Source organism: Poecilia latipinna, unplaced genomic scaffold (assembly GCF_001443285.1).
Source record: "Poecilia latipinna isolate Pla-1442-1.1 unplaced genomic scaffold, P_latipinna-1.0 Scaffold1927, whole genome shotgun sequence".
NCBI lineage: Eukaryota > Metazoa > Chordata > Actinopteri > Cyprinodontiformes > Poeciliidae > Poecilia > Poecilia latipinna.
The window spans coordinates 98,429-119,412 of record NW_015114543.1 but is presented as its reverse complement, the minus strand read 5'-3'; the positions used below and the strand labels follow the sequence as shown (position 1 = coordinate 119,412).

At 38.1% G+C, this 20,984-nt stretch overlaps 2 protein-coding genes and 2 long non-coding RNA genes across 7 annotated transcripts in view; 2 read left to right on the top strand and 2 right to left on the bottom strand.

Annotated features, from left to right (window-relative positions):
• Positions 1 to 424: 424 nt before the first annotated feature.
• LOC106935202 (phosphatidylinositol 3-kinase regulatory subunit gamma-like) lies at positions 425 to 15,890 on the bottom strand. Of its 2 annotated transcripts, none has more exons than XM_015015557.1 (12): positions 15,344 to 15,890; positions 12,311 to 12,908; positions 8,471 to 8,614; positions 6,245 to 6,350; positions 5,898 to 5,996; positions 4,265 to 4,445; positions 4,034 to 4,156; positions 3,216 to 3,358; positions 2,950 to 3,129; positions 2,687 to 2,755; positions 1,718 to 1,879; positions 425 to 1,274 (listed from the first exon to the last, which is right to left on the bottom strand). In XM_015015557.1, the coding sequence occupies exons 2-12, from the start codon at positions 12,519 to 12,521 to the stop codon at positions 1,085 to 1,087; spliced, it is 1,608 nt and encodes a 535-aa protein (XP_014871043.1). In that variant the 5' UTR covers positions 12,522 to 12,908; positions 15,344 to 15,890; the 3' UTR covers positions 425 to 1,084. The 2 variants fall into 2 exon arrangements, with proteins under 2 accessions (XP_014871043.1, XP_014871044.1); XM_015015558.1 differs by having other exon boundaries at positions 2,950 to 3,126.
• Positions 15,891 to 16,775: 885 nt separating this feature from the next.
• On the top strand, positions 16,776 to 18,793 carry LOC106935204 (uncharacterized). The gene is made up of 2 exons (XR_001421847.1): positions 16,776 to 16,933; positions 18,044 to 18,793. It is a non-coding gene; the product is annotated as an uncharacterized LOC106935204 (long non-coding RNA).
• kank3 (KN motif and ankyrin repeat domains 3) overlaps positions 18,391 to 20,984 on the bottom strand; it is a 49,991-nt gene continuing 47,397 nt past the window's right edge. For 2 of the 3 annotated variants that reach the window (XM_015015555.1, XM_015015554.1), the window contains exons 12-13: positions 19,918 to 20,038; positions 19,018 to 19,087 (exon numbers count right to left, since the gene is read on the bottom strand). In XM_015015555.1, the coding sequence (XP_014871041.1) occupies positions 19,949 to 20,038 (90 nt within the window). In that variant the 3' untranslated portion in view covers positions 19,018 to 19,087; positions 19,918 to 19,948. Of the gene's footprint in view, positions 19,088 to 19,917; positions 20,039 to 20,984 lie in introns of all 3 variants that reach the window. The other variant, XM_015015556.1, reaches the window with a different exon arrangement.
• LOC106935203 (uncharacterized) overlaps positions 20,045 to 20,984 on the top strand; it is a 5,065-nt gene continuing 4,125 nt past the window's right edge. The window contains exon 1 of the long non-coding RNA XR_001421846.1: positions 20,045 to 20,419. This is a non-coding gene — a long non-coding RNA (uncharacterized LOC106935203). The remainder of the gene's footprint in view (positions 20,420 to 20,984) is intronic.

The window sequence follows — 20,984 nt, the reverse complement described above, 5'->3', positions numbered from 1 at the left end:
GTGAAAGCAAATATGGTTCCCAATCAAACCGGGTCTACCGGACTATCAGGTGTGAAATTTACTGTGGTAGAAGTTTGGTTTGAGGTTCACCCTAACATATGAATATTAGGGTCAAATAAATGGGTCTACAACTAGGGGGGGGGGGGAACCCTCTCCACCACCATGCAGTTCAGGTGAGGATGTCTGTTTGTCTCTAATTTGGTCCCATCTGTCCAAACGACATTGATCGTTCCTTAAGTCCTTGTAGTTCATTCAGATGCAACTTTGCAAAACCTAATTAAGCAATACTCTTTTCATGGATCAAGAATTTCTCCTGACATCCCTTCCATGCCAGCCATACTTGTTTAGTCTTTTCTAATTGTTCAGTCTTTTTCCAAGTTTGATGGAAAACCTGAAAAATTGCTTCTCGAAGGTCATTGATGTCTTTCAATATTGGCATTGTGTTAAAACACATCAGTTTACTCCAAACCATCCCTGTTCTGCCATCTCTGTGATCGTTACACTCATGTGAGGACTAATTAATCATGTGCCTTTGATTAGCAGCAAGGCTGCATTTTTTCCCATGACTGTACAGCCATCTGCTTCAACTGTTTTAGTAAAAATGGTTTTATTAATGCTTCTCTGTTCCTCCTTATGTCTTGTAAAACCTCTAAATTTTACAAACGTGTGCATTATTGTTGAATGAGTTTATGTGTGAATAAAAAGTGATTCAGACAACAAATACGATCAATTTAAAAAACTGAATTGGAACAGCTACAGATTGGATTTTATAGCAACATGATAAACTGGTGTCATTTTTATAAGATCTGCATTGGACAGCTTGAACTGAACATCTTAAAGTGTGCCAGCGTGTAAGTGTTTAGGGCTGCAGACAGTCTGAGACATAATTAAAGCTGAAGTTGCTTCAAATCTGTATTATAAGCTGACTGCTGTTGATTCTTGTATTTTATGTGAAAACATACCAGTTAGTTCTTCTGACTGAATCGCTAACAGGCTCTTTGTTTTCATCTGTGTCTCCATATGGGTGAGTCCTCCGTGCTAATGCTGTGAAACCTTGGGAATCAGGATGTTGTGCTGGTGCATCTCAGCTGGACTGCTGACTGAAAGCGGGCCAGGCCAGGGTTACATTCAGCTGCTGGTTGTGTTGGATCAGTGATGTGTGGCGGTAGTGGAGGACAAGCTCCCTCAGCGACGAGTACAAGTTGTAGGGCTCAGCGAAGCCGTAGCCTGTCGATGTCCTGTAGATCACACAGTGTTTGACGTCTCCGTCCACGCTGCAGGAGGAAACATGGGTCACTTTTTGTTTTAAGTTCTAACTTTTAAAACAAAATATGGATGGAGTAAAGAAATAAAATTAAATCAAGATGCACAGAGTGATTATTAGAGTGCAGCCCGATGTTATACTGTGGATCAGCTTCTCTTGTGCAGCAATGGAGCATAAGAAAAGTGCACAATGTCCCGTCACCTTAAAACACTTATTTATGTCACTACGAGTAAAGATCAGGGAGCAATTCTGAAAACATAAGCAGTTCCACCTGCAATAAAAAAAATCAGCAAGGATCTTTCAGTCATGACATGATGGCTACACCAGGGGGCGCATCCCACACTTTTGAGAGTCCCTGGTCTATGGTAATGTAGACTGTTTCAGGAAAAGTTAGCCAGTGCAAATCTTTTTTTTTTTTTTTACTTTGAAACAAGGAGATGTGAAGATACTCACACAACAGAGCAAGCAAAGGATCCCCTCTGAGTCTGGCTGTCCCTGATCAAGAATGTCCCGTCCCGCCTTCCTTTCAGCAGCTCCTCCGCCTCTCTTCGTCTCATACCTCCGACATACCAACTTCTCTCCTCCTCATGGGTGTCGTCTTCAAGGGTGTAAGGGCTTGAATGAAGGCAGGTTAAATTAACCGAATTATTTAGTGATTCCTCATCTCATTGTCTATTACAGTATTTGATCATTCAAGTGTTGATCATGTTGCGCCATAGTGTGCAAAAGTTCTCGAGGGCTGATGTCCAAAAAAACTGAACCTAATGAATGCTTAATTCATAAGTGTCTCTGCAGACGTCAGTGAAGGGCAGGGCAATAAATTAATTGTATATAACGTGATAGATGTGATCAATATCAACAGAGTACTCGATAATTTCACTGAACACCAATCCAGAACTGCACAGCATTCTGGGAGATGTAAGCAGAGGAAAGATTGGTGGCATCAACTAACTTGCTTCTCACTGGTTACCTAGCAACAACTTGTTGAGTAACTTGTGGTTACCTAGCAACAACCTGCTGAGAAACTTTAAGGTTTCTCCACTACGCCTCACAAATGCTTAAAGATAATAAAAAAAAAACTGCATGGAGCGAAAACTGTGGATGAAACGGGGAAGGTCATGCCACCAGTTTAGTAGTATTTCAGTTGTTTAAATGATAAACATCAATAATTATTGACATCTATTGATACGAAACACTTGTATTGCCATAGGTTTTTCAGACAGATCGTCCAGTCCTGTTTTTATGACGTATTGAGGTTGTAAATCAGTAACTTGAGCCAGATATGTTGGAGCAAAATCTAAAATATTCAAGACATCGGCCCTCAGAAACTGGAGTTGCACATCCTTACGTTGGCTATGATGTAATAAAAAAAAATCTTAGAACTTCGAAGTTGTTTTAATAGATCAAGAAAAGGATACTTACTCTTCATCAGCTCCGACACCCAACCAGTTGTTAATTTGACTCTGTCTCATGCCTTGCTGGGTGAGCCATCTGAAATATTAGCAAAACAAGGTCAGAAAGATTCACTTTAACATCTTTGCGTTCTTTCGTTCTTTTTAAATGGTCAAAATTTAATTCAATAATTACTCTGTTAAATTTTCTTCTAGCTTTGATGTGCTGACTTTTGTTTTTAGAACTATAAAACAAGGCTCTTTGATAGGAGTATCTGTGGTGCCAATACTTACAGGAGGTATTGATCTCTGATTTTTCTGAGCTGTACAAGATCAGGCTTCAGTCTCGTAATTTTCCTGTCAACCTCCATGTGAGCCAGTGCTTTTGTCCTCAGTTCTTCCTCCAACATCTTCTTGCTGTTGTGGATCTCCTCCACCCTGGACTGCAGTTCTTCAGAGTTGTTTTGAATTCTGCTGCCAAAGAAGCAACCACAGTGATTATTTAATATTAGCTGTAGAAACATGGGGTTGAATTGACTGAATTATGTTAGGAAACCTACTTGTCATTTTTTGTGCTGCTGTCTAAAGTGAGGAACATGTCGATGTATTCCTTGCTGTAGCGCTCCTGGGTTTCACACTCCTCCTCAAAGATCCGGATGATTTCACTGAAAGCCTCAATGGCTGTTCGCTTACTCTGGAGCTCCTGTAAATTAGGGGAATAAGAGTAATATTGAATAGAGGTATAATGGTACACAAAAGTCTGTTTGATGTGTCCCATGGTTTTAAAGGGACGGTACGGTACGCTTCAAACATTTTTCAGTTTGGTCAGGAGTAAGAACAGAAACTTCAAATTTCTGTAATAATTTTTATGTACTAAAAGCTTAGAACTTAAATGGAGATTAGTTTTTCAATGAATATAGCACTATAAACAGGCACAGTTTAATTGTAGCTCTTTTTGTGTCAGTTTTTAAAGTTTCAAACTTGGTTCTGCACATGAACATATTCTCGTATTTGTTCAGGAACGCCACCATGCCATGATATTTAGCAGGAGCTAATGCTAAAGTGCTAACTTCAATCCAAATATCTGCCCCAAAAAGACTACACCCCTCAAGCACCAATTTAATTTTGGCATATTTTACACGTCCTATAATGTATTGTATGTATATTGTATTTATATTTATATTGTTTTCTTTTGTACCTGTATGTTTCATGTTTGATATCATGCTTGGCGTGCTAAACGTTTTCAAAGCTAGCTAAAGCACCAAATGAGAAATTAACTCTGCTTTTAGTGGCTTAGGAAAAGTTTATTTATTTTTTACCCTAAAATAACCAGTGATGATGTAGTAACTATGGCTATTTATAAATGTTGTGTTGGTACCTGTGAGGTTTGGTTCAGCTCCTTAAATAGATGGTCATATTCTTGACTTTTCTCCTTGTATTGATCCTGAAATATCCTCAGCTGTTCTCCGATTGCTGCAATATCGATCTCAATCACATGGTGCTACACAGAGAGGAATGTAAAATCACTCAGGAGTGTTGTGATGGGTTGTTTCACATTTTCATTTGAATTTTTTTCCCGTTTTTCTTATCTGGAAAAGTCAACACTTACCTGATAGTATCTGGAAACTGGGTAAAGTAACCTGATATCCAGCTTAGAGTTGTACTGGGCTAGTGATTTCTTCTGGTAGTACTGGATCAGGTCTACCGGTGAGGGAAAAGTCAGTGGCTCAGAAAAGCCACACTTCCCCCCTTGATGGAAGATTTTTATTAGTCGGTTGTACCCATCTTTTCTGCAAAAGTCAGAAATGGACAGTCATGTCTTTTCTCCATGTTCACAGTGACTTGTTTTTTGTTTATCCCGGAACCAGTACCTATGGGTGAGGTCTGTTTTTATTTTTTTTAATCTATTTTTTTCCAAAGGTCCTATAACAGAAGTCAGAATCTCTAATCTCTTGTTTTTGTAAAGGTTGGCCCTGTCAAACTGATTTTGTCCAATGTATTTTCTCTTTAAGAACTCTTAAGAAGATGTAACCTTAAAAAAAAAGTCAGACTTCCTACCATAAAAAGTTTTGTTTGTCTTTCAATATTTGTCATTTTTATAATTTGTCCCTATGCCAGAAAGCATCAGTAAGTGCTCCCTTTCTACAAATTGAGCAAAAATTTTAATTTTCTTTTTGTTTTTGTTTTTAATAAATATAACATTTCTATAAATATAAATGCGTCCAGAGCCAAACTGTAGCCATAAATTAGCCATGCTGCATAGCAATGCTTCTTTAGCCACTTGCTGGATTGATGTGACTGAAAAAATCAGGGCTTGGTTGCAAACATGTATATGCAGCAATGATTTAGTGAAGCAACACAATCAGCTTTGATTAAAGTGGGTGTTTCTGTGGAGTTTTGTTTGATAAATGAGTGGAAAAACACAAGTGAAATGCATCTTGTTGCTCCTGTTTCCAACTGCTGCAGCCGGTGCCAAAATCTAATCAGCAAAGTTTAACATTACAAAAGCAGCTGGTTCTGATTTTACTAAGTTGGGACAGAAACCACAGAATGTCTAAAGTTATGACTGAAAATTAAAAAAGCAAAAGTTTAACCTGATCACAGCCTGTGGCGTTACAAAAAAGCTGATTTATTTTTTTTAATGTACTGATCCATAACTATTATGCCATTATAATAACCATTAAAAACACAAGTAGCATGATCAGATTGCTTTGAATAATCAGTTTATAAGGACTGGAACAATTCATGGAGGAAAACATGTAATTCAGTTTCAGTGATATTGACTAAAACATCAAAGAGCCAACAGGATATTTAAAATGTTTCTTTTTTAATTTCATAAATATTTCACACATAATTGGAAGACCTAGAAAAAAATGCATAGTTTAGACACCAACTAAACGTTGTTGCTGTTCCAAAGTAACTGTCCTTGACTTTTATTCCTGACAAGTTGAGTTGAAACCTGTTTGAGAATACTGCTACCTTTTTAAAAATGGCGGCTAAATGGTTGGCCCAACCTCAATCGTCAAACTTGTCTCTTTTATTAGAGGGGAGAACCTGAGGAAAGCTTTTCTTTTTTTAGCTGACAGCTTAAAGCAAAAATGAAGAGGGGAGTATAACTCTATCCTAAATATTCTTAGTGACCCGACGTCCTCTGGTGTGTCAGTAAGAAGTTCAGACTGCAAAAACATTTTTTTATTTTTTTTAAACTGGGTTTTTAGATTAAGATTTAAAACAAAACTTACCGAAGAGTCAGCGTGTATTCCCCTTTAATCCTGCTGGAAGCATTTCGTACCAGAAACGTACCATCAGGAGTGTTTCTCATCATCTCATTTACCTCCTCTCTACATAAAATAAAAGATGACATTTATGATTTATAAAGACTGGAAAAAAAGAGGCCAAAACGAACAACCAAAATTGTAGAAATACTAGCCTTTCAAAATAATATTCTCGCTTGAGATTAGTCTTGAAACCCAAATGTTGTTGTTGTTTATAATTTCAGGATTATATCAGGATTGCACTTAGAAAAAGTGTTAATTTGGAGCTGTGGATCCAAATGAACCTTAACCCGGATTATTTAAATGGTTCCTACCGTGAAATGTTGCCCCAGTACCATTCTGCATCAGACAGCTGCTGATCATCAGTGCTGCTGTCAGAGGCTGCCATCGCTTTGGTTATGTTGTTCTCTGGTGGGATATCTGACCACAAAACGCAGGATAATTTTATGTAACGACAAAATAAAAACACGAGTAGGAACTTTTTATATGTATAACTTTAAAATGTTTTCACCAAATGTCTCTGATCAAATAACTGATTCTCTAACCCTAACACATAGATGAGCAGAATAAATGGAAAGTATATTTTTCTAAAATGGATTTTGTTCATTAAGGATAAAAAAAAAATATATCCAAACCAACTGTGACCCTGTTTCGAAAAAGATATTTCAGAAGTTGTGAATGAACTGTGATTATCCACATATTTTTGGAAAGCTGAGTTTAATTTCACTACCTGCAGGTCTGTTTAGCGTCGACCTGTAAGATCAGGAATAAAACATGTCTGACAGCCTGATCAGAGCAACATCTAAACCACTGCAGACCTCACTTGCTTCTCAAATCGGCATTAATAAGAAAGAGACTGGGTTCTTTTTGGTCAGTAGTGATGTTGACCTTTAACATCTGTCCAAAGGTCAATCTCTTATCTGCTAAAAACTATTATGATGACCCTACAGACTTTGGGAAAAATGTTTTCTAGCTTAATGAGATAAAAGTTGCACTTCTTGTAAGTTTTCCATTAAATTTGTCTTAAAACAAAAACAGAATACTTCCAGTGAAGCATGGTGGCGATGGACTGGATCTGCTTTGCTGGACTAAGATTATGGAGCAGATCAGACTCAGATGCACACAATTAAAATTTTGGAGGGGCCTAGTCAAAGGCCAAGTTCAAATTACCCAAAACACTCCCTTTATGCCTATAGAAAACCCTCCAATGAGGCTGAATTGAAACAATTCCTTGATTGGATTAAAATGTATTTGGCATAAATAATCCAAATGTATTGTTTATACAGGCGTGAAATTGATTAATCCCATTACGACATGTTTACCAGCACCAAGTTTATTCAGAAAAGGAGCGTTGACATGCGTAGAGTTGTAAAATTTTCCTAAAAAACACAAAGTTGAACTTCTGTTTATGCCAAACATAAAATCAAACGCAGTAGTGTCTTCGTTCTGCATCTTCTGAGTGCACATAATGGACCGGCGCCAGGTTCTAATAATGGTCGAGACGCTACTCCACTCCCTAATTAAGCTACAGACTAAGCAACACAAGCTGCTGGTCTTCCAGGGATCAGGATGAAATAAACATCCTTCAGCATTCTGTGCTGCCTCCAACTAGCAAAGCCAACTTTATTTTAAAACGGCAAAACTTGCCAACGTTCTGAACAGACATGAAACAAGTGCATTAAAGATGTTACACACAACTTCTCAAATAAAATGACCTCTCTCTTATTGGACAAAGGGCACAAATGTCAAGTTAGACATTTAGAATAATCACAAATGTTCGAATCATCAATCAGCATGAACCAGCTACAGTTTCATTCCTGCAGAGCCGAATGCAATCTGAATATTCCCATTGGGGTGCCATTTATTCCATTTATTCCAAGCCTATTTGGTTATCAAAAACACGTAATGCAAATGTTGGCACAATCCATTTATGGCATATGGGGGCTTCAGGATCTTGCTGATTTGGACATATTTAATAAAATAAGTCATGCTGTTCAAATTTCATGATGTTTTAAATTGTTTCAAAAGTGAGAGCCAAAAGCCTTTTTATTGTCATTGAACAATAACTGTCTAAAATAAACAGAAAAATAAGATAAAAGGAAAAAAATCCCATCAGACACCAATCTAATTAAACATCAACCTAGTTTAAAGCCCCAATCAATAACAATTTAAAACTCTCACAGCATATGGAAAGAAACGTCTTGTATATCTATAAGTTCTGGTCGTGATAGACCGGTGTCGCCTGCTGGAAGGCAGCAGTTCGAACAGATGATAACCGGGATGGGTGACATCTTGATCTAAAACATTTAAGTTTGATGAATGAGTAAAAGCAGAACAATCGGAGGCAGCAGCATGTTTGTTTCCATTCTGAATTAAATGCTATATTAAAATTATGCTACGATTGTTCATAATAAACATCCTTCATCTATAGTCTACTTTGCTTTTTCAGATATCGCAAACAAAGTCGAAGCACAACAATATGATGCTTAACAGAAAAACTGGACCTTTTTCAGATAAAATGAGTTGGTGATGTGGAGTACCTCCTTCTTTGCTAGTGTTGGTTGGTTTCAGGTCAGGATTCACATGAACTTGAGCAAAATGGGAGGAGAGCTGCTGAGGAACCAGCGTCCGAATGCAAGCTTCCCCCTCGCCGTCGTTTTGGTCCTTTTCTGTTTCCAGGAACTCTGAAACATCAACCGCACAGCAACCCGCGGCGTCAGCTCGAGACACTCAGTTTGTGACCATCCACACTCTCTGGCTGTCTGCACACACTGCAGGTCACCCAGCGAGACTGGAGGAGATATCCTGTCTTGCAGCTTGCAGGAGACTGTCCAGACTAGTGTGCTGACAGGTGACACTGTCTGACTGCCTAAAATACCAAAACTGGCACTCCTCAGCACCCGGGCGCACTCGGCCAGACCCAGTTCTGCTTAGCGCTCAACCTCGCCTTGCCTCGCCTAACAAACAACAGCTGTCTGCATTGAGATGCCATGTCAGTGTGGCAGATTTTAAGGTGACGTCTTGCTGCTTTCCTCGTTTTGTCGAACATATGCATGTCAGTGTGAGATTCTGAATGCAGATGAAACGTGAGAAGTTGTCAGCTGGACATTTCTTGAAGTAATGCGTAGCATGGATCGTTTTCTTGAACAGCATGTAAACACACCCACGCCTGTGCTGATAAATGTGTGTAGTGAGAGCTGCTGTTAACAGTTGATGTAAGTTATCCCTTCTGCACTTGCGATGGCATGCCTGGAGATGTTTTAAATTGCTGCGGCAGGCAGAGCCGTACGCAGGAGGAATCGTACACATGCTGTTGTAATATAAGAAAGGGACAAACTAACAAGCTCGTGGCCTCAAACTGTCCAGCTCTGTCAAAACTTGTCTGTTATTAAAAGCTGAAGAGCATCGATGTCTAAAAAAATCTACATCTATTCATTCCTCTTGAACATTGCCCTTTTACAACCTTAAACTTTAATGTATTTTATTAGGATTTATAGTTGAAACCAGAAGTTTATGTACACCAAATAAAAAGACATACCATTATTTCCCAGCATGTAATTTTTCTAAAAAAAAAAAAAACCCAAAAAACTTTACATATTTGTTGAAACTGTTACTGTCGCTACACCATGGTATGAGATGGATAATCTGTGACTAAATCTAGCTTCTCTGCCTTCTCCTAATGGTAGCTGGAAACAACCAGGAGGCGGGTCTTAGCACTGCTGATCATGCTCATGTATGTGCTGATCATCCCTGTCCTTCTTGCAGCCTGTTGTGAATCTTCAGGCTAATTTATCCAGTGACGATGGATAAATGATTTTCCTGGGATGATAAGTTGTTTCTCCATCATTAGCACATTGAGCAGCATGTACAAGAGAGTGATGGACAGCATTAAGACATTCCTCCTGGTTCTGATTTGTTGTTTTTGGTTGGATGAGGTGAAGGAGCTTGATATTTTCACAGATTATCTGCCTCATATTTTACTGTCATGACATGACAGTTTTAACAAATTTATAAAAATTCTTTTTTACATAACTTGCATACTGCAGCTTTAAGACTCCCACATACTCAGATGTACTGTGTGGTGATTGAAATTTCATAGGGGAGTGTACTGATTGCCTACATTTTTTGTGACAAATTCCTTTTTTTCCCCACAATCTGAATAGCTACTAGCAAGTTAGCTGAACTAGCTGGGCGATGGCCCCTTTCTGCCCCCAACAGCACAGCCATTGCACACCTGTTATTGCAGCACAAAGTACCAGCGACATCGTCACTGGTGGCGCTGACTTTGAGCTCAGTGTCGCATAAAAATCGGTTCAATGTTAATACTGTTACCTGCTGAGCAGTTTACTTTGACACCAAATACGTCGTCATAAAAATTTACGCAAACATTCATGGAAATATGGTGAAGTACACCATATTTCCACATAATCTTCTTTCCTTATCATGCTACATATTTTATGAAGTGTACCAAATCCTTCTGGTGCAAAAAAGCCCCACATCATGATCCTGCCACTACCATACTTGACAGTAGGGATGGTGTTCCCCTTTTTCCTGCAATTGTAACAATGGTCATCATGGCCAAATGGCTTCACTTTAGTCTCATCAGACCAGAGAACATGTCTACAAAAACGAAGGAGTTTGTCTCCGTCTGCATTTGAGAACTGCAGTCAGTTTCTTTTTGTGTGTTTCTCACGGTCTTGCCAGCTTCAGCCAGCGTCTTCACAAGGTCTTTGGCTTTAGTTCTGGGGTTAATCGGAACATTTTGGACCGGAACACGTTGATGTGTTCAACTCATCTCTTTGAACTACATCACTGACACCAGTTTTAGTTTGAACTCTTTCGCCTCTGTGTTCATAAATAGACTGAGATTTAGTTCAACTTGTGCTTGAGATGAACTGATCATTGACACACACACACACACACACACATTCCAGCTTTAAGTAAGAAATTCATATTAAAACATCCCTTACTCTTAATGTCGTTTTACAAACCAGATGACAAGTCTTTTTTTTGTTTATGTTCGAATTTTAATCTGGTCTCAGCATTTCACAAACCAACTAAATTCTGCCATCTGCTGGTTATTCAGCCGGGAACCAAATGGAAAGAAATGGCATTTGATTTTATAGTAATTTAGGTTTTTGAACAGCATAAAGTCCTTTCTTAATTCTTATAGAGAGATTTAGTTTTCTCTTCAAGACTCGTGTTGAAAGCTGTTCACTTGTAACTGAATCAGTTGAGCTGTTTGTAAAGCTACACTGTCATAAATACACAGCAATAATATGGGTTATTTATTATACAAGAGAGAAAATGGGGGCTAATTTTTCAGTATTTTCACCATGTTCATTCATCACAATGGCACAATTTAAAACTAAACACTTAGTTTGTAAGTTAATATTTATCTTCAAACTGAATACTTAGTTTGAAGATAAATATTTAGCTTGAAACTATATATTTGAAAAATATTTTCCAGCAGCTCTAATATAAATGAAATGAATGAGAAATAATTCTTGAAATATTTTAAAACGTGATTGTGGGAAAATTAACCACCATTTTTTCCCCTCTTATTAGAAAAAAACAAAATGACACCTTCTACTTGAGAACATGAGGCCTTACAGCAAGTGTCAAACTCGAGGTCCGGGGGCCAACTCTGGCCCGACATAACTTTGTCCTTCTAGATTTAGAGGGACACCAAAATGGAGACTTCAAAATAACAGTTTGTGTGCTTGAATGTTGATTATCAATCAAATCAAAGCATTTTTTATCGATATACTACCTAATTTCTAGGCCTGTCATTATCCTTTATTTCAAGTAAAATAATGGTAATGTCATAATAATGCAAAAACACATTCTCAAAGATTAATAAACTTTAAATTGAAATTAACATTTACCAATAATACATTCAATAATACATTTTACATACCCAAAATAAATAAAACAGAAACATCAAATAAAATTATGAAGACTGTAAACAAGACTGTCCTTCAGAAAAAGGTTAGTTGAGACCAAAGCATCAGACTGAAGACTTTTATTTTCCAGTTTTTGGTAGAGGGAGAGAAAAACTATAAATCACATAAATTTAAATGATTCAGCTTGTTTTAATTTACCATGTGATTGATTTATTGATGTAACAGGTCTATTATCAATTATCATCAATGATAAGACTTAGCAAATGTCGAAACATATCTATTAATATTTTTAACAATTTGTTAGTGGGTTTTATCAGCTCATTCTACCACAATCTTAATGTGACCCAGAGAAAAAAAGTGTTTTACACCCCTGCTTTAGAGAAAACATCATTTTGTTTTCATCTGCTTTGTTAAACATCACATTGAGGTCTTATTGATTCATCCAAACTCTTGAAACGGTACTTTTGATCTTACCTTGATCTGCTGGCGGAGCGATCTCTGCTCGCTGCCGTGATTGGTCAGGAGGTGGTGATGTAATCGCAGGAAGGGCGGCGTCGGGCTCTGGATTGTCCTCCATGTGGCCAGTGTTCCCGATCCCAACGCCGTCCCTGAGATGGAGGGATGCTAGCGATGACGCAGCCTGGAGCTCGTCGTCTGTCCCCAGCTGGAAACTCTCCGCTGCCATTTTCACAACGTCGACTGAATTGTCCAGCTTGGTTTTATTGAGGGTGAAGCAGGAAGTTGGGCCACGGTGCTGCTGACCACATACTATCAGCTCAGAGTTGCCCTCATGGTTGACCGATCAGATGGTGGAAGTGCGGAGATCATGGCTGCTCAGTGTTGCCAACGTAGTCCAAGGTCCCGTTGCTCAGCCACAGTTTTAAACGCATCATACAGCAAGCCGATGGCATCGCCAGCACATCCGGTCTGCGCTCGTCTTTAGAGCTTCTTCGTTCAAGCACAGTTCTGCTTATTCACATCAGAAGTAATGAGTCCCAACGAAGCTTGAGGATGCAGATGAACAACAGATTGATTTCTTCAAGGATTCATGAATAAACTTTTCCCAAGAAACCTAAGAGAACAAAAAACAAAAAAAGCAAACAAAAAAAAAAAGATGGAGGAAAGCGTCTGGTGAAAAGACCGAAAAGGCCAGACGGCAGCGCTCGGTGGAAATGCAGCATCCAGCATCGTTTGACGTCACGCTCAACATTTTTATTATTTATTCTATAACAGATTTCAGCCCTGACGCTGCACATTCCCCCAAGATTGTTTTTATTTCTGCTTTAATAATTTATCTGCTAAACCGTTTTTGATGCTGAGACACTAAATTGCCAGTTACAATTTAAATAAATAAAAATGAGAAAAATAAATTTAGCTTTTTCCTAAAAAGATGTGAAAGCACAAAATTTAATTTGTTCCTCTGCCACAGAAATACCCAAAACATTAATTTAATTTGCATTGTCAAAAACAAAAATTTATTTATTTATATCCAAAAGTAAAATATAAATCAATGTCATTGTGCACAAATAACAAAATTTTAAAAATAGCAATTCTTGAAGAAACGCAGAACAACTGAGATATTAATAATAAATAAATACTGTTCTTTATATTGTGCATTCATAAAAAAAAAAAAAAACAATTTGCAGCATTTTTAAAAAAAATGAACACAGATCATTTGGATAATTAAATTATCTTTAGGAGATTTTCTTAGGAGGTATACATAGCTTTTATTAATAAAAATATTACATATACACAAATATTTTATTTGTTGAAGGAAAATTGTTTTAATACTATTTTCTGTTACTTTAAAAAAATTATTTAACAAAATGAGCAAAAACTTTAAAATAAGTGTATATTTTTTAACATTCTTTAACAATAGAATTTTAAAGTAATTTTAAGAAGTCTGAAAATGTAAAAATAAAACGTGAAGCAGAAAAGATTTCACTTTGAGGCGTCTTTGTTTCTACTCAAACTGGGGGAAAAAACATAAAAGGTGTTGATGTAATTTTGTGAATTACAGTTTTATTTGAACTAAACTGTTACTGTAAAATTACTAAATGTAGAAATAAAGAGAAAAATTGAAAAAATTTAAAAAAAGAGGGACTTTTTCCTCGTTTGGGATTTAGTGGATTTCTCTGGACTTTGCTCCATGTAGTCCTGCTAAAGGTTTTATCTGTAGATGTACACATAATATACGTACAGCATTATGTCAGGAAACCCTTTACGTGACAGAGAATTGAGGGGGGCAGCAGCTAAATCCTGCTCCCATCCCATAGCGATGGATTAGTCAGCGCATTCTCCACAGTGTAACCTCTTATGGAAGGGATTTGTTTGGGGATATCCTTTAGTTGCCCTAGAAGGGAGGAAAAATTACCATAACGGCATGTTTAAGGCAAATATTGAAAGAGTTGCTTCACACGACTAATGATATTCTATCCTGAGGGATGAGGTGTGCAGAAAATGGGGGGGAGATTATTTTAAGTAATGGAAATGCAATTGAAACGCATCAAATTTAAATTCGTTTTTATCTTTTCCAAAATATTTACAATACTCTGTTTCAAAAACTAAAGATCTGATCCTTTAAGCATCATATCTGGCTGTTGGATAAATCGTCTGTTGGTTGTTGTTTTTTTTTTGGCGTTTTGATTACTGTGGGTTTGGTTTGTTTCAGCCAAAGAAACAGGTGAAAGTTTCTAAATTCATCAGCTGAAGCTACCTCCCTCATCCAAAGCTGAAGAGGAGAAAATGGCGTCGAGTGGAGATGGTTGGGATGGTACGCAGACGTTAAGTCGCCATGGATTGGTGCTCTTGGTTGACCATGTTGAGGTCGTATCGAGTCGATTATTGGTTTACCGACGCCAACATTAAGACAAATCCCTTTAAAACAGTTCATTTGAATTTTTACAGTATTTAGCCCAAAATAAGCAAACATCCACATAGGATAGTTCAACTAGGTTCCTTCTTAACCAGTTATTGTATTTTTACTGACATTCTCTTACTTTTATTTTTTTTACTGTGATTTGTTTCAGCCTTGCTTTCAATGTGCAAAATGAATCAAATGAAATAAGCAATGTGATGGCAACTGTTTAATTGATTTATTTAATTATTTAAGGAAATCCAGTGAGGAGGATTCGAACCTCGTCAGATGTCCGATTACACAGCGTCACTAAAAATGTCGTGATTTCAGGTATTTCCCTCCATGTTCTGTTTTAGTTGCAGTTTTGGTGAAAAAGTTTATTTTCTTTTTAACTGTTATTGATCGTGTCGCATCCGGAACTGATAACGGGACATCTGATGTACGCCATATTTTCCCAACGCCTTCAAGCTGCCCCCCCCGCCCCCATCCAACCCCCCATCACCCTGTAACTAAGCTCTGAACGACGAAGAGCCGTGGATGCAGAATATGCAGAGAACTTTCAAAATGGCAACTTTTGGAGCGGGCATCATCCGACCAGAGGAATCAAACGCCATCGAGAAGCTCAGCCACGCAGGACAGCATGCACCTACCTGGGCCAAGACGGAGGAGACCGGGGCAGCGTGGGAAACCAGCGTCTCGTCGACATCCATGAAGCGGCGAAGAGACGTTGCCGGACGCACACGTGGCTCCGATCAAACCAACCACTGGCCTATGTCCTCACGCCATCCTGTGTCCCTCCGCCCCCCACCGCCTCCCGCTCCTCCTATCCCGTGAAGCGTCTCCTCCACAGCTCTCCATCTTCTTCAGATCCTCTCCTGTTGGGTGTTATCTATCCCTTTGAAGTAGCACATTTTCCCACGCTGTCATTCCTCCAGGTTTTCCATCTCTTCCTCACGGAGCTTCTTGAATTTCAGCCTGATTCAAAGTCGGTGGCCACACTTTTAAATGCAGTGTGCAGGAGAAACTCCAATTATATTTAAAGTGCATTCTAAAGAAAAAAAGGGGGGGAAAAAAGATGACAAAGTCTGGATTTTAGAGCCAGTGGAGGTGAAGGAGGAGAAGAAGCTGCACCGGTGCAGCACTGCTCTTCACACTGCAACTCTTTTTCACAGTTTGAGTCACAGTGAGGATGCACTGTTGGGGGACACGAGCATGAGAATGAGACGGCAAGGGGAAAAAAAACTCCTATATAAATAAATAAGGAAAGGATGCCACTGTTGCTATACAGAGGAAGGGGCTTAGTAGTCTCCTGAAATCCTATTGGTCGGCCTGTTGCCATGTGCTCAGCAGTCAGCAGAGATGCTGCTAACAAATCAAGGAAATGTTCTAATATTAGACTGTATGTTTCCAGGCAGCGGGAGCCCCTGACCTCTCAACTCCGACTGCGTTACGTTCCACTTCACAGATCAGCATAATGAAACAAGTGGTGTGGAAGTAACTGGTTAAAAAAATGTTACGGCGCTGTAGACAAAACCAGACACCTGCCCCCTCCACCCCAGTACCAGGTCTCTCTCCGTGTCGTGCCAGGTTGACTGATCACAGGAACAAAATGAGGATGAGAGGCGAGGAAACCGTCTTTATTTTAGCCAGATGGAAATCATTCTGCATGGGTCCAGTCATTAAAATTTAAACTCTTTTTGACAGGGAAAAACGCATCACTAATGAGGAAGTAATTATAAAGTGGTGAAAAATTACACTTCTTCTTTTGCATTTTAAATTTCCTGCTTTTTAATCCCTTTTTAAATGGCACCCTAGATTGTAGTTTTTCCCAGCGGGAATTGCCCAAATGCACAGATAAAACTTAACAAGACGCTGTTTTTAGAAACCTCTGGTTATTTTCCTTTGCAGAAATATTTCAGTGAAACATTACCCAAAACATCTCTTTACCCCAGAGATCCCCAGACTCCTCCTCCTCCTCAGCCACATGCTAAAGCCAATGTGGGGATGGACTCTAAACTGGTTGAGATTTAATCTCTGCATCCAGATCTGGGTTTGTCCAGCAACTTCTTCCTCGTCCAGTGGACAGTTTCAGCCTTGAAAAGCCATTGATCATAATAAATTTTTATAAGCTACAAGAGTAAAACATGAAAGAGGATGAAAACTTTTCAGTCACTCTGTCCCGATTAACCCAAGCTAACAGACTTTATGGGATTCGTTCTCCAGCACTCTACTCATAACTGGTAAGGCCACATGGTGACAGCTTCCACTGGGTGCGTTTCCGTTAGGATTGCTCCGATTGCAGTTTTTTTTGGCCAATCGCTGATTACTGATCATTAAAAAGCCTGACCTGCTGATTCCTATTTTGACTGACACCGTTTTTTTGTCTGAAATGTCTCTAAATATAGTAAGAAATTCGCTGAATTGGCAACAGTGCAGACTTGACCTGGTGGGCCAGTCTGTCAGTCAAACCTCTTTAAAGGCAGAGCAGAAGAGGACAGTGGCTGATCTTTAGACCTTTGCTGAGGTAGAAAGATTAGGGGATAAGATCAGCTTCACATCTAAGTATCGGCCGATCACCGAACAATTAAGGAAAATCGCGCCCATAAATTGGCGCACCCCTAGTTTCCATTACAAATATGCGCAGCTTTGTAAGTATTCTGGCAATGTCGAAAAAACAGATTAATTATTTAATGAATGTTTCTTATTCACTAAATAAGAAACATGTTTAAAATCACACATGCATTTGTTTGTTCACATAATGGTAACAAAAAAAAGTACCATCATCCTCCAACTACTTCCTGTTGTCGATGTCTTTGTAGTTTCAGTCAGTGTCGATGTCTGATCATGTGCGAAAAAGTTTTTCATTGCAGTTTTGTGAAATGAACCAATTTAAATATGGCCAAAAAAACCCACCTCATCATAGTGTCATATTTTAAAGTAAAATTAGTTTTTTTTTTTATTATTTTAAAATCGGCGACTGGGCGAATTTATTTTTAAAATATCAAATTAGATGGTTAATGCAAACACAGAACTTTCTAGTCTTGCAGCAAGAAAGTCAAGCATTTGATTTCCAGCCACAATATTTCTGCATGTAGTTTCTATGTTCTCCTTATACAGGTATGAGTTTTTTCTTTCATCAGTTTGCTTGCTTGTTTGGTTCATTATCCTCTAAATGGTCGTTATTTCTGACTGCATGTTTCTGTCGTCCTGTGATGGACTGGCAGTCTGTTCATGGTGCACCAGGCTTCTTTTCCAATGCCTCTGAAGAAAGGAACTAGTCACACATGACAGCAGATATTCTGGCCTCGGAAACGAGCGATTGTTCTCTAATTTCGGTGTTTTGGTTGCAGGACTCTGATCTCAGACAGCTAGAGCTTCCCTGTGCTACATCACATCATGTAGGCTGCACTTTCACCACATTTATACGCCAAGAGCCTTAATTTCCAAGATCTTAATTTAAAAGATCTTAAATCTTGATTTACTTGTAGCTGTCGGTTGTTTATTTTTACTTTAAAATGTTGACTTATAGGCAATTTCTGTGTTCTACATATGCTTTGTTTCAAATTTAATGTAATAGCATGCCTTTATTATCCATTATATATATTAAATATTCTGCAGATTTTGGATTTCATACAAAACTCATCTTATTTGCAACATTTTCTTGGAGTGAATAAAAAACACATGCATATGAGACAAATTTATGCAAATATATTTAATATATCATTTATATATATTTAACATACAAACCTGATCACAATTTTTGACACGCCTGCTTTTTAAGCACAAAATGTTGAGTTCTGTGTTTAAGATGTAGGCGTGTAAATCGTTCTGACCAACAGATAAAGCAACGTTACAGGATTGTGGAGCTTTGCACATCCGTTCAGTAAGACAGGATAGGAAAGCAGGAGCGGAGCAGCACACATCAGGATTGTTTGGTTTGTTAGGATCGTAGCTGCATCTGTAAATCAGTGACAGATTTAATGTAAAACAATGGATGAACTCTTTTATATGCACATCAGTTAGCCGGTGTGAGTGTGCTGCCCTAAATAGTAAAATGTTAGTAATGTGCAAATACTGTAATGTTTTATTTCCCATTACAGAAAAAAAGAACTGTACTACAGAAAAGAACGGGTAAGTACATAATATAACCGTCCGCAACTTTCTTGGAAAAATACTATTCTCATATCAACAATACTTATAAATGCAGAATGTATAGCAGTACATATGCATTTAAATAAATGTGTTTAAGGTAAATTCCAGTGGAGCTTTTCACAGCTCGGATCCAGTTAAATGTTCTGGTCTATCGGGTTCGATAAACCGCAGAGATGCTGTCAGTCTGCAGGCCAGGACTTGTGGGGGTTTGTGGGGCTCCTGGGCTGAGCCTTTGGACTCCCCTGAACAGAGAAAATGATAAGGGCAGAAAGTGAAGTGAAGAAACCTTGATTCTGCTAAATACACAGAGAGCTTACTTAACTCTTCAATAGGTATGTATTATTTACATTACGGTCTATTCAAAAGCCTTTAGGTTCCTCCACTTGCTCTCCATTCGAGAATACATTCTGATGAAATGAAAATGTTACTTTACACATGAACCTGCCAGTGGCATGAACAATTTTGGACTTAGCTATGCAGTTACAGAGGGTTTACAAATTTTAGACTTTATGCTTTATTTTAGAAATATCTGGGTTTTTTGGTCAAATTTATTACAGTGGAGGGAAGCTGTAAAACTATAAGTCCTATTAGAGCAAATACCTAAAATGTTAATTCATGTTGAGCGTTCTTCCAACTTATTAGTAAAAATGAACAACTTAAAATGATCAGTTTCTCTGATTATACTTTTTATAGGTTTGAGTAAAATGAATATTGTTCTATGAACTGATGACATGTCTCTGAAATTTCAAGCAAAAATGTTTGTATTTATTTGCTGCCTTGGAAGAGAAGGAACTTCATGTATAGATTAAATTGGGAAGCTTCAATTAGCTTGACATGGCAGCTTTAATTTTTCTTACCAAAATAGTTTTCGGATAACCAAAACTTTAGAGAAAGTGTCTGTTTCTAATCCGCTGTTGCCCATTCTTGTACTCGTCTCAGATATATTTCATTTTAATGTTTTCCTTGGCAGAAGTGGCTCCTTTCATGCTTCTTCTCATCTTTATCCAGCTGTTCAGAAATCTTAACTTCTCCCTCAAATTTTCCATTTGTGGAAAAGCTGTGGATTAGTCACCAAGCGTCCCAGTGGTTAATCTGGGTTGGTGCTAGAACCAGTTCTTTATTGGTCTGGTTTCTGCAGCCAGAGAGTCTGAAGTCTCCTCCTCTAACTGTTTGGATTTCCCCCCCATTGTCTTCTGAATTTAATAAGCTAACAGAGTTCATTTAACTCCACAAATGCATTATTTATCCCAGTATTCCTGCATAGAGACGCCCTGTTGTTACTGTCAGCATCAATAAATTTACAAATTGCTCATTTAAAAGTGTTCATAAAATCAGCTGAAAATATTTATATCCAGTGCAAAACAATGGCTTTTTACTGCGGCTTTATGTCGCACTGACATACAGAAACTACTCCACTGATAAATAAGCTCTGGGAAGAGACTGAGTTAATCCCAGTGCTAATTGGACTTCATATTAAAGCTCAGTTCTTGGTGTTATTTTGGTCTTAATTGGGGCAAATTTGAAAAATTTTATTTTTGTCTGTGCTCTGTTTTAAACCTGCAGAGTAGGGCTGTGTAATAATATCGATTTTGAGATATATATCGATATTTTCTTTCCTAGAAAAAAAAAATCGATATTCATCCGCAAGTATCGTAACATCCAACTGTCATCTTGCTCACTCACTGCTTGCTTCACTGGGAGAGTGATTAGGTCATGAGGCTTAGAGTGATTCCTTCAGATGTTAAGTGTCAAGGTTAAAAAGGTATCAAACTATTCAGAGCAGGGTACTTGGTGCACTTTATTTACTTTACAAATGCATGTAAACTACAGTTTGCACTGTTTCAATTAAAAGAAACATGTTTTCTCACCACTTCTTTGTTTCATTTTATCCAGCTGTTGACTTTAAGTCTGTGTCCATGTCCAACCAGAGCCAGGTAAAGTGTAGTTGGTGCTTTTAATCAGTTTTCAGTTAAATTAATTCAATCCAACTCTATAACAGTCACAAAATGTCACCAAAATCACTTTGTCCCTCTGAAATCTTTCAGAAAATCGCAAAAGTGTATTGAATTGTATTGTTTGCTGAATATCGCAATGTATATCGTATCGTGAGCAGAATGTCGTGTATCGTATCGTGAGATT

Coding starts and splice junctions, on each gene's coding strand:
- LOC106935202 (XM_015015557.1), bottom strand. CDS start 12,521: ATGGCAGCGGAGAGTTTCCAGCTGGGGACAGACGACGAGCTCCAGGCT. Junction 8,615..12,310: donor CGCTCCGCCAGCAGATCAAG/GTAAGATCAAAA, acceptor TTGATGTTTCAG/AGTTCCTGGAAACAGAAAAG. Junction 5,997..6,244: donor TACTGGGGCAACATTTCACG/GTAGGAACCATT, acceptor TATTTTATGTAG/AGAGGAGGTAAATGAGATGA.